General features: G+C 40.2%; 1 protein-coding gene across 1 annotated transcript; it reads left to right on the top strand.

The window, feature by feature from the left end:
• Positions 1-418: 418 nt before the first annotated feature.
• dgcr8 (DGCR8 microprocessor complex subunit) lies at positions 419-13,044 on the top strand. The gene is made up of 14 exons (XM_069683103.1): positions 419-522; positions 870-1,831; positions 3,732-3,894; positions 4,501-4,643; positions 6,010-6,352; positions 6,452-6,649; positions 7,376-7,477; positions 7,710-7,808; positions 8,196-8,278; positions 8,481-8,581; positions 8,864-8,970; positions 9,146-9,273; positions 9,630-9,743; positions 11,156-13,044. Exons 2-14 carry the CDS (start codon positions 1,148-1,150, stop codon positions 11,237-11,239), a joined length of 2,349 nt encoding a protein of 782 aa, XP_069539204.1. The 5' UTR covers positions 419-522; positions 870-1,147; the 3' UTR covers positions 11,240-13,044.
• Positions 13,045-13,054: the final 10 nt, after the last annotated feature.

Genomic DNA, 13,054 nt, shown 5'->3' with positions numbered 1-13,054 from the left:
TCCATACCTGTGAAAGAAAATAAGTACATAATTACATAATTAGAATGGAGTTGGGTAGTGTATTTTAAGTCCAAAGAATAAACAAAAAACAATCTTTTTTTTTAATCTTTTTTATATGGCATTTTGATGTACTGTAGTCTGTGATGCGTTGTCTGGGTGTTTACCTGACACATATTTAAGTTTATGAAACAAACTAAGAAGTAAATGTACACAGAACATGTTTCCATTACTCATTTCTTGGATACTCAGTTGTTGATGTTAACATGTTGCATGTGTAATGTTGCCTTGTTGATTGGCTGAATCATACCGGTTGACGTCAAAGGAGGGCCATGTGATTGGCCGGCAGATCGATCAATCATGAAAAAGCCGGTACTAGGGGGCGGGGCCTGAGTTGGTTTGCCGCTTTGGTTTTCTTCAAGATGGCGGGGCTGCGACTGAGGCAGTATGGCGGAGCGTCGAGAATAAAATAATTAGGAAAGGTAGTTAGGTGCCCAAAAGGAGACAGCCGTGTCATATTAATTGGTGAGTATCCTTGCAAAATAGTGTTTTCAGGTCAACTGACAATTTTAGCAGCCGAACAGATAGATACAGCCTAATGGTTGCTAGCTAGCTTATTAGCATTGATGGTTATGTTATAGGGGGCCCGCTGTGCAGATGCTTCTTCCCCATTTTATCGTACGATGAATTTGCTTTTATTTGAAGTTGGATATCAAATTCCCAAGCAAAATTACTCATGTTTAACTTTTCAGTCCGTTTACCGCCACTGCATGTTCGTAGTGAGCTTGTAGCGTTGAATATCCTGTCATATTAAGCTATTAGTCTTAAAGTTGCACTAACTGACATCTGCTCTCACTGGTCATTTTCTCCAGGTCCCAGAAGAAACAAGTGGAGGATGATCAGTGCCTAGATCCCATATTAAGCTGAATGCATTGTGATTTCCAATAATTGAGACAGTGATTCTGAAAGCTGTCTACATTAATGAAAAGAACAATGTAGTCAGCTTAGCAATTTCACCTCTGGTACGTGGTCTATACAGGGATGTGCTTCTGCATGCATTCTGGGTTCAGATAAAAGAGAGTTTCTCTACAGGTCAGATTTTAGAATATATTACCAGTCTGTATAAATTATAGTTTGTAACACAGAGTAAATGGAGATAGATGATGTTTTACCCCCTCTCCCCTTGGAGCCACCTGATGATTTTGGCCAAGATGAGGGCAGAGCACCTCCACCACCTCCCCTGCAAACGTCCAGTGACGCAGAGGTAATGGACGTTAGCTCTGGTGGTGATGGATACACATACACCCCAGGGGACGGGGAAGCCCAGCCACAGCAGCCCCTCAGCATGGGCTCAATAACTTTCTGTAGCCACGTCTCAGATGAGGCCAATCCCAACCCACCGTGCCCCCGAACAGCCCGCCACGCTCCCCCGGTCACCAAGTTTCTACCAGACCTCAAGCTGCTCAGAGATGTAAAGATCAGTGTAAGCTTCACTGAAAGCAGCAATAGCAAGGATAGGAAGGTTCTGTATACAGGCGTTGGTCAGGAGGGAGGAAGTGATGACGGCTTAGACAGCTTGAATGGTGAGTTGCATGACTCCACTAGTGAGCAGGAGGCAGCTGAGAGTAGCTCAGGAGCAGGAAATGTGGCAGGTAGGTCAGATGAGGCAGAGGTAGATATGGAAAACAAGGTAGAGTTTGCTGTCCTGGATGAGTTGGATGACTTGTACGAGAACTTCGTGGATCATGACAATGGGGAGCATAGCGGCTTTAAGTCTGAGGTCATAGTTCAGCAGGAGCAAGCAGATGACGAGACCATGGCTTACTCCTATGAGGTATGTATGCTCTTATGTCCGTGGTATACCTTGTCATTACTAACTACACATACAATTTTTCTAAGGTGAAAAGGTTTTCTGATTACCTCACATTGTTTTGAGTTGTGGAGAATAATCATTTTCTGTAATATAATTTTTATTATAGTGTTCTGAAAATGTTCACATACTGGATCAAGTCTTCTCATTAACACCTGGAGCAACCTCTCCAAAACAGTGACCAGCCATCCTTTTTATAAACACAGTGCTTCTTTTCGTGGGAACACAGCCTAATGGAGGGGTTGTTGGTAAATCTTCAAATTGAGGCCACACTTCCACAAACTACATTCCATCTTGTGCCAAAGACGATGTTGCCACTTAACTGCCTCCCGGGTGCCAGGTTACCCACATTCAAAAATTCAACTGGCCATGCAGATTATATTAGTTTAATTGTTGCAATTCTTGAAAACTGCAAGTTCTGCTGGTATTTGTTCCTCTACCTAAATGCAATGCAGCTGACTGGCATTGTTTTTGTGGCCTTCAGAAAATCAGAAATTACATCTGTGAGCAAAACAGCCACTAATCTTTCTAGAAACACACACACTCCCAACCAAGCGTGCCCCTGAACAGCCCTCCACACTCCCCCTGGAAACAATGTCCAAATAGGTCCCTGTAGTTGAGAACTTACAAAATTGAACTTTACTAAATTGAGAATTTACTTTTGGGAGTCAGGAAATATAAGCACAAACAGTGGTACAGAATTGAAAGAAAACAGCTGAAAACATGCATATATCAAATATACCCTATGATTGAATCAAAAAAGCATATCTTGGTATGACATAGCAGAACTCCAAAGCCTTTTCAGCATCAATAAGGATAACTGATTAAAGGCCTTTGCACACTAAGTCCGTATTTTTCATCTGAAATTGTCGCACGTTAAAAAATAATACGAGCTCACGTTGTGTTGATCACGTTTACGCGCCAAATCCGAAAATTTCATCCGTCATTTAAGTTTTCAGAACGGGTACAATTTTTCTGTGTTTTTTCCGCATCTGTCAAAAGCCTTTAGTTTGACCACTCGGAGCCACCATACATGCAAATGTTATAATCAAAATGGCATCTGATAAGCTCATTGATTCCAAGGATCCAGTCGAAAGGCTAATCACCTAGTGCCGGAAATTGGTGGTTTTCTGTTTTAAGTGTGGTTCCAGTTTTGCTAGCAGCTTATCAAACTGGGCCACTCGCATCCTGAAATACATCTGGAAACGATGAAGGTGGAAGGTGAAACTCTCCTCGCTCTTGACGACTTTTCAGGATTGGATGGACCCAGTATTTTCTTTTTCTATTCTCAAGAAGTGAGAGGACCACAAAATCGTCCTCACTGCTTGACGAATCAATTTCGTCTTGTATTGCGAATTTTCGGATAGAAAATAAAAAACGCATAGAATAATAAAACGCATAAGACCCATATGATTCTGTGCGTAGCGATTTTTATAGGATGACTGATTTTTTTTTTTTTTTTTTTTAAGCATACGAAAAATACAGACTTCGTGTGCAAAGGCCATAAGCTAGGACCCACCCAATATTCTGTTGAGCAACTTCAAATTAAATGTTTGTTTCTCATCCATTTGTTTTATTACTGAAATGATGTATCGAAGCCAAAAGAGGTTGGTGCCAATTTTAATTTCTCCCATTAAATGCTAGGTTTCCTTTTGACACAAAAGTAATCAAAAGTTTAAAAGAGGAATCAAAACTAAGCTAATTTTTTCTATCTATTTCTGATATGCCATGTGGATTTGTTTTGCTCTGCCATTTGTTCTCTTTATGGCTTCACATACAAGTTCCCTCTTAGGTGAAGCATTCACAGCTCCCTTAAACTGGTGACGCACCCTTCTCTCCCGGCTTTAACCATTGACTCTTCCAGGAGGAGTTTGACAATGATGTCGATGCTCTGCTGGAGGAGGGCATGCCGGTCCCAAAAAAGATGCGCCCGTCAGAGGACAAATTTGGCGGAGAGAGTGATCATCAGTCAGATGGTGAAGGAGGTGTTCAGCCCATGATGACCAAAATTAAGACAGTCCTGAAGAGTGAGTGGTGGATCTGTCTGTTTTAGTGTTTGAGACTTAAAGGAGCTGCTTTGGATAAGGTTGTGGTTTCAGTACTGTGGGGCACCATATATGATCATTCACAAAACAATATGCTACATATAAGTCACATCTTGTACTGTCTTTTAAAGTCAGTTGAACAAAATATTGGGTCAGCTGTTATTGTTGTGTTTTTAGGAATCTGTTGAACAACTTTCAGCTTTTGATAAAAATAATACAGAATTTTCCAAAGAAGATTGTAAAACAAAAATGGTAACTGAAATAGAGAAGTGAAATGGAAACCATAAAGCCATCCTATCTGTGCTGTATCTTATCATAATTTCACAGCACACGCGGATAGACAGAATTGTGTTTAAAAAGCTAATTAATCAAACTGCATATATGCGTGTTGGGACCATTTTGCACTTTAAATAAAATTGATTGATTGATGTCAGTAATCAAATCAAGTACAACATGGTCTCATAAGTTCCTTCTTAACACATAACACTGGGCAACACAGTAGTATTCTTATAATTCTAAGAAGAGTAAACAGCTTGAATTAATGGTGTAATAATAAGTGCATACATTTCTACTTTCCCCTGGTGCCAGGTCGGGGACGTCCGCCTACTGAGCCTCTACCTGATGGATGGATCATGACATTCCATAACTCCGGCATTCCAGTCTACCTGCACAGAGAGACCAGGGTGGTCACCTGGTCCAGACCCTACTTCCTTGGCACTGGCAGTATTAGGGTGAGATGCAACACAAGCATAGAGGAATTTTGATACCCCTCCAAAGAGGTTTTACCAGCGCCATAGGAAAATCACCAACGCCAAAAGTATAAGAATTGAGAAAGAAAAAACAAACATCTCCGCATGTGTTTCTGCAGTTTATCAAACAACTGTTGAACGAGCAGAACGTAAACTTAAATAACACGTCTTTGACTTCCAGCAGTCAACTCTCCTCTTGTCCACGCTGCATTGTTTTCGCTGAACCTGAACGCTCTGCCGTTATAGTTGTTAATGTTACAAGCTCTAAGTTACAACTGCAACGTACTAAAGCAAACAGAGTATTTCCATAAGGCGAGAACGCGTCTGACACAACAGTCTCCTGTTGTGTGCTTTAATTGTGAAAAGGCAACTCTGGAAATTGTCCCGACCTGATTTTCCGAACATTGTACGCTAGCGAAGCTTTTTGAAAGACTGTCAGATCAACTGTGAGGTTTTTCTCGGTCAGAAAACCTGCCGCAGGGCGCTGAGGAGTGCTTCATCCCTGCGTTTCAGTTTCTTTCTTTGACAATAATATCTTGGCAACATGTCACCACTCAAACTGCCGCTGCATGAAAATGCCAGCGACGGCACCAGTTAATTATCAATATAGTTGCCAAAAGGCTACATTTTCTGCCAATCAATCAATTGTTTCAGCTTCACTTGTACATTTTCTGTGTAAAAGTCTTAATTTGTAAAGTTACTAGTAACAAATTTTATCAATGTAGTATATTTCCCTCTGAAGTGTTGCTGAGTAGAAGTAGGAACTTGCATAAAATGTCAAATAAAACGTGTAGTATTTGAGTTAATGTATTTTTCCACCACTGACTGCCTTCCTTCTCCAAACTCCACACCCCTCTCCCTTTAACTCGCTTCCCTCCCCCTCTTCAAATGATGTATGTAATTACTTTTTTTTAACCAGTTTTGTAAATTGGGTTTTAATCTACTCTTGTAAAATAAGGTAACAGATTTATTGCCTTTATAGTACGTGGATCGATTATGCTGTTGTGTGTCCCATTTTGAGCCACAGCAGCAGGGGTTTGAAAATATTATTTAAATAAACAGACTTGTTGGGCACATATTTTGCTTCTGGCACCAGCTTCTTGAGCAGTTGGACTACAGTAGTTTCCTGTTCTAGACATAATGGGCTTTATGGTACTGGTTAGCTTTGAGCAACTGCCTCACAAGAACTTAATCCACTACTGTTACCCTATAGTCTGTTCAAGTCCCTACTTTATAAGAGTCACATTCATGGAAATATTCCAGCTAAGGTCTTGATAGTCAGGGTAAAGTCCAGCATGGCGTTTAACTGACTCTAACATGAAGTATTTGGTCTTCTCTTTTGATACAGAAACACGACCCTCCAACCAGCAGCATCCCTTGCCTGCACTACAAGAAAATGAAGGAACATGAGGAAAAGGAGCTGAACGGGGAGATGACGCATGCTTCAGTGGAGCCTCCGGAGAAGCTGAGCGTGGAGGAGGCCAATGGTGAGGAGAAAGCAGGCAAGTCAGAGGCTACAGCCGAGGAGCAAGACGTCACCAACCCCTCAAGCATGACTGACGGTGACCCAGATGGAGAGGGAACCACTGAAAACAGCCTGCCGCCTAAAGAGTCCCATCCCTGTGAAACTGCCCATGGAGCCTTAGGACAAGTCAAGGCTAAGGTGGAGGTATGCAAGGACGAGTCGATAGGTAAGAGCTTTTCATATCACAGCCGGTTAACACTTTTGACAGGTCATGATTATGTTTTTGCTGCAAAAGATGATCTAACCATTTAAAACCTCCTGACAGAACTTGAAGATTTTCGTCTGTACCTGGAGAAATGCTTCGACTTTGAACAAGTGACTGTAAAGAAGTTTCGTACCTGGGCTGAGCGACGGCAGTTCAACAGAGACATGAAGAGGAAGCAGGCAGAGTCGGAGAGGCCGATCCTGCCTGCCAACCAGAAACTCATCACATTGTCAGTCCAAGATGCACCCACTAAGAAAGGTAACTTATATACGTGTATACCTCCTGAATTTAATAGAATTTCAGTTTTTTAAGATGACAGCAGAGGACATTATAAGTGTCCAATGAAACAACTAAACAATAGTCCTAGCTTAAATGTCACTGTTGTCTGATACAGCATATGACTCTATGCCCCAGAACTCCATCGTCATCTAGAGCGACTTTGTTTCATTTGGACGACATGTTTGCATTTTGATATCCACAGCTTGTGTGGTTTATGTTCTTTTTTTTTTTGGTACCGATACGTGATTGGTCAGTGACGAAGGTACTGATAAGCTCATGGACAAACGGTGCTCCTATCGTTAATCATCGTTTACATTCTGTCTTATTTAATGTCGTTTTCATTCAATCGTTTCACACAAATGTAGATGGCACCCGTCCTCTAGTGCTGACAAAGCCGCCAGTGTCAGGCAATGACGGTGTATTGGCAATTATTTGCTGCCTCATTTCCAAAGGCACCAAATCACGGAGAGTGGTATCGATAAGAGTATCGGTATCGATAAAATCCTAACAATACCCATACCTAGATCTTCTGCAGTGTCATTAAAGGAACTTGTTAATTGTCATCTGTATATATATTGTAGCAACAGGAGGGAAAGTAATCAGAGCTTAAGTGTAGTAAACTTAAAAAGAAATGTTATTTATTTGTTTAAATTGTGCATTTAAGTGTATCTGTTTTTTCTTGATTATTATTTTTTATATTCACAGAATTTGTCATCAACCCAAACGGAAAGTCTGAAGTTTGTATCTTGCATGAATATATGCAACGTGTCCTGAAGGTTCGACCTGTTTACAACTTTTTTGAATGTGGTAAGTTCTTCTTTTGTGAGCGTCTACAGGGAAAATGAGTATTTTAAGTCACCATTGCAAGTCTCTCCTTGTTCCTTGTTCATAAGAAAATTGCCTAGTGTCTCTGGTATATATTGAACAGTGTGAATATATTGGTTACTTTTAGGTATGTGTTTGTGCACACAAAACTGCTGTCACCTTAAAGTCTGAAAAGCCATTTATGTGAGATTAAACTGAATATTTATCCCAACAGAGAACCCAAGTGAGCCCTTTGGAGCGTCGGTCATTATAGATGGAGTAACGTACGGCACAGGAACTGCAAGCAGTAAAAAACTTGCTAAGAATAAAGCTGGTAATTTCTTCTATTTACAGTACTCAAGATTGTGATTGGTTGCTTAGTGGAAACAACTGAATATACCCTGTTCAATCACTAGTTAAATCACTTTAAAGGCTTCTCATACAGAACCAACTGTGTCCTGATCAATCAAACTGAAATTAAACTGTTTAATACATCATGTTGGAGGTGAAAGACTCAGACTGTGACCCACAACAATACTGAAAAGTAAAATACAGAGTTGGAATGAGTGCAGATCCCACCCTCTTCCTCTCACAACACAGTCAATCGCTTTGTGGCACCTTTTTGGAAACAGATTACAGTATTGTTTTTGCTACATAAGGTAGATAGTTGCACTTTTAAGTTTGCTTGTTGTAATAAGTCACTTGTAACTTGGTGTTGCAGCTCGAGCAACACTGGAAATCCTCATCCCTGACTTTGTGAAGCAGACTTCGGAGGAGAAGCCTGTTGAGGGCGACGAACTGGAGGTACCTTTTTTTCATTTTGACATTAATTTGAGTTCATACATGAAAACTTTTTTAATGAAGTAATAGAGAGCTAAAGTTGGAAGGCAGGTAACAGGAGTTGTACATTAATTGCTGCCAAAGGTAGAACTTGTTTCCCTTGAAGGTTACTGCACCTTTTGGGTTGACAAAACAGTGGTAACATTTCATGCACTCTGCTCCACAGTATTTTAATCATATCAATATAGAAGACTCGAGGGTGTATGAGCTGACCAACAAAGCAGGACTACTTTCGCCATATCAGATTCTTCATGAGTGCCTTAAAAGGTAAGACATGATGCACAATTCCACAGTGATATTTGAATTCAACCCAAGATACTTGTGCCCTAAAATGTCTGAATATCTTAATGTCTCTGTAATGTTGTTTGCTTTCCCAAGTAGAACTTTTACTTGTTGGCATTGTCAATGTTTCAGAGCCTGTCACAACAAGTCTGCCACCTTTTACTGTTGCTACTTAACTTTAGCAAACTGTTTACTCATTGATGCAAATGAAAACGTGTAATGCAGCAGTTATTCAAACAAAGTGAACTGTTTTTTCCTTTTCTGTAGAAACCATGGAATGGGAGACACCAGCATTAAATTTGAGGTGATCCCAGGGAAAAACCAGAAGAGTGAATATGTGATGACATGTGGGAAGCACACAGTGCGTGGCTGGTGTAAGTAGTTAATCCTCCACTATCCACATGTTGAGATTTCACCAGACAGTGTGCTGAGCTAAAGAGATGTGTTGTTTTAATATCCATGTCTGTTTTAGTTCCCCATGCAGAGTCTTTTACAAACTAGTAACATACATGTAGCTTTCAGTGACGTGTTTTGTACATTTTCCACCAGGCAAGAACAAGAGGGTTGGCAAACAACTAGCATCTCAGAAGATCTTGCAGATGCTTCATCCCCACGTTAAGAACTGGGGCTCATTGCTGCGCATGTATGGCAGAGAGAGCAATAAGATGGTCAAGAAGGTTAGTATCCCCTTAATTTCAACTTTGGAAAAGAAAAGTTAGAGTTGGATTTGTCTTTCTGGATAAATATTTCATATCTGATTTTAAGTATGTTGTTTTAAGGATTGTGTGAACTTTGCTGCTTGCTAGTACACACTAAGGTCAAACCAATGGCAATGCATTTCAAAATCAAAGTCTCTCGCTGTCGTAACTCTGAGTCAGCGGTCATCAGGCCTTTTCTGGTGTAATGATCCCTGGTCATCTGCTCACACATTGCCTTGTTAACTTGACTACCTGCCTCAGCAGAACAACCAGTGAAATGTGAACAGCATTACAGCCATGTCCTTCATTATGCAACCACATCTCATCTTTTGCAGGAGAGCTCTGACAAGAGTGTGATCGAGCTGCAGCAGTATGCCAAAAAGAACAAGCCAAACCTTCATATCTTGAACAAACTGCAAGAAGAAATGAGGAAACTCGCCACGCAGAGGGTGAGAATCGTTTCCATTTGTGTAGCTTGATGAAAAGTCTTGTGTATTTGGTTCCCGCAGCTCCTTAAAAAGTCTTAAATTGAAATCAGGGAAATTAAGGTCATAAATTGTCTTAAATTGAACGTAAATTTGCTGTAGGTATTAAATATGCAGATGGTGCACTTGAGCCTGATGGGAAAATTGTCACACAGTGCCCTAACATTACCTAACAAAGAGTATAGAAGCAAGCAATCTAAGATGTTTGACCGAAATGTCTCAGACACTCAGCCAGCTTTACGCGTCACATTATGTTGGCTAGCTACAAACAGTGACGTCTGGCTGTGTGACGTTTTGTTGTCGTCACTCGTGATGTGTGGCTAGATACGCAAAGTGCAAAAACATTCTCGATAGGGACAATGGGGGTGAAAGCTGTTGAATCCCACATAAGATCTCAAAAGAACCAGTGATGCGAAGCAGCAGCAGCTAGTGGTAGTGGGGCTATGACTGCGTTCACACTACCTAAGAAACCAGCATTGTTTCGTTAAAACTTTATCTCAGTTTGTGTGTGTTTTTGGGTGTGTGTCTATTTGTGATACATGTCCAAGAGGTCAACAAATTATTTCAGAAGCTAAAAGTTTAGTTCAGTTTCCCTAGAGAGTTTCCTCTGTCCTGTCAAGTTTATAACTAGTTTTGCTGTCCCACGATATTGGCTGCAGTGACATTACGGTGCACATAGAAACGTTTACAATTACTGAAAGCAGCTTCTCTAATCTTCAAAGTAGATTGTCAGAATGAAAAGCCTATTAATATGCTTGAACTGTTCTCTGATTGGTTGATGGGACTCAATACATTATATTCAAATTATTATCAAAGACATTGATTTGATGTGTTTAGGATCTTACATTTTATTTGTTGAGGTCTTAAAAAGCATTGAATTTCATTTTAAAAATGTTGCAGGAACCCTGGTGTAGTTCTTGTAGATTTTCATTTGAAATTGTGTTTGTAAATGAATTAAAGTATAGGCCAAAGCAGATATTATGACTTTGCATGCCAGAATCAAAAAACTGATGCAGCTAAATGTCTTTCACGTCATGATTTTGTAACGAAATAAGTCTTCTGTAAAATGTCTGCTGTATGAGCCTTCATTTTCTTGTGTTGGACAAGTATTAAGTGAGCTTTTGAAAGAAGGATTATTTGTTGAAATGTATCAGTAGACAGCTCATTAAAACAAGGTGATCCAGAATGTCATTTGGGCAAACAGAGAATCTGCGGGGGCTTAATTAGTGAAGGTGGGATGCTTTACTCTACTGCAGCTTCACTTGATAGAAAACGGGTGCATTCGTACACGTGTCTCATATTTTACAGCTTTACAGCATCTTGTCCCATTCTTAAAATACCCTCCTAATACTATCATCACTTTATTTTTTCACCAGGAGGAGACCAGGAAGAAGCCCAAGATGACCATAATGGAGTCTGCCCAGCCGGGGAGCGAGCCCCTCTGCACTGTTGACGTTTAAGTCTCTGAATCACTGATGAACCACGGCACTGAAACCCAGTCACTGTCCGACATCACACACCACCACCCATCATTAATTATGCATCTCTTGAGATCTAATGGCAATATAGTTACACATTGACCAGGCCAGTAGAGCGGCTTGCTTCTTTTGCCTGTGTTTTATTGGTTCAGCTGGTAGATGTAAAGTTAGGACTACATGCACTAACAGACAGTAGAGCAAATATCGTCTACCTCTCTAGATGCATCCTCACTATGGCACTAGAAAAAAACTCACCCGGCTACAGAGAAGTTAACACGACTTTATAACAAATGAACCACATAAAAATAATACTGCATGCTTTTTTTTTTGTCTGCAAAACACACGGCACAGCTTGGTTTTGTTTTGAAGTGTCGCGATCTTTAGCGTACCAGCACCTATAGGTTTTGTTTGTGCTTAAAGTATTTGAAAGGGACTACTAGTACTTGTGTATTTATACAATTCGTTTAATTGGGGAAACAGCATTACTTGTTTATTGGGTATTTTAATGGTTGATGTTTTGGATATATGGGTGATAAATACAAATTATGCTGTTTGATTTTCTGCAGAATGGACAGCCGCCGTCTCGGTTTGCACGATAAAAACATGCGTTGTGAAGTGAAGTGATCACTAATCAGAACTATTGTTATGCACTCGTGTCCTGTCAAGATATTTGTGTTGACTGATCATGCTGGTGGTACAGGATCGACCGCTTTTGAGATATTATGGATGATGTTTGTATTTGGAGGAAATTGTTGCCTTTTTTTCTCTCATTTGCTTTGGCAACACAAGAAACCGACGTCCTTCTCCCCATGCCAACACTGCAGTAAACCCAAGCACAGTGCTGTAGTGTGTTCAGGGTGAAAGCTAATTTCTTTTAAGCTCTTAGTTATGGCTAGCTTTTATTAATGTACTAACACCAAGCACACAAACTAACAATTTAATGCATTTAAGTAGCTTTTCATTTTTGGTGCCCTGAAGAAATTTCAATGGCTACATGTTGCCTTAGATAGTAAATTACATGAAGGGCTCAGAGTATAAACAACACATTGGACCTAAAACACCCTTCAACAGGAAGTGGAAAGACCAAGCCCCCTCTACTTGATGAAGCATTTACTCATTACCCAGTTAGTATTTTAACGGAGACAGCTTGTCAGACATCGGATACTTGGGGGAAAATGACTTCAGCATGAGTTGTCTTAATGGATTGTGTATTTTGTGTACATCATTGTGACAGTTAATTATATTTTCTGACTACAGGTAAAATCCGTTTTTTCAAAGGCAGCCTTGCAAAATGTAGTTGGTTCACTGACATGAACAAAAATGCGATTCAGTCCAACACAAGCTGATGAAACTGTGTATACCAAAGCTTACATACAGTCTTATGCATTTTATAGAATAATGTTGCTGCAAACTGTACAGTAGAAACAGCTATAAAACAGGACATAGACGCATTACTTGCTGGAACATTATAGAAAGTGCTGTGCAATCTTTGTCAAGTATTTGGCCTGTGGTTTTTCTACTTAACATACAAGGACACATCACAGTTTAGGCTGTTGTGATATTATAGATCGCTTTAAGAATGTGCTTTCCCCCTCTGTGCGTTTGTCTTGCCAACTGTGCGTCGATGTGAGAAGAGAAAAAATAACTGCTTTTACATGTGTTGCTGTTGAGTTGTTACCAATGAAACGTTTGAGATGTTGCTGCCTAGAAAATGAAGTATGTATTGCAACCTGAGCTCCATGACTTCAGTGATATTTGTTATGCAAAATAAAATGTCTTGACTAATAACTGGAAGGG

This window comes from Semicossyphus pulcher, unplaced genomic scaffold, assembly GCF_022749685.1.
Source record: "Semicossyphus pulcher isolate SPU_LCO1_2020_fin unplaced genomic scaffold, fSemPul1.0.p SCAF_6, whole genome shotgun sequence".
NCBI lineage: Eukaryota > Metazoa > Chordata > Actinopteri > Labriformes > Labridae > Semicossyphus > Semicossyphus pulcher.
This window is presented reverse-complemented; position numbering and strand designations above follow the sequence as displayed.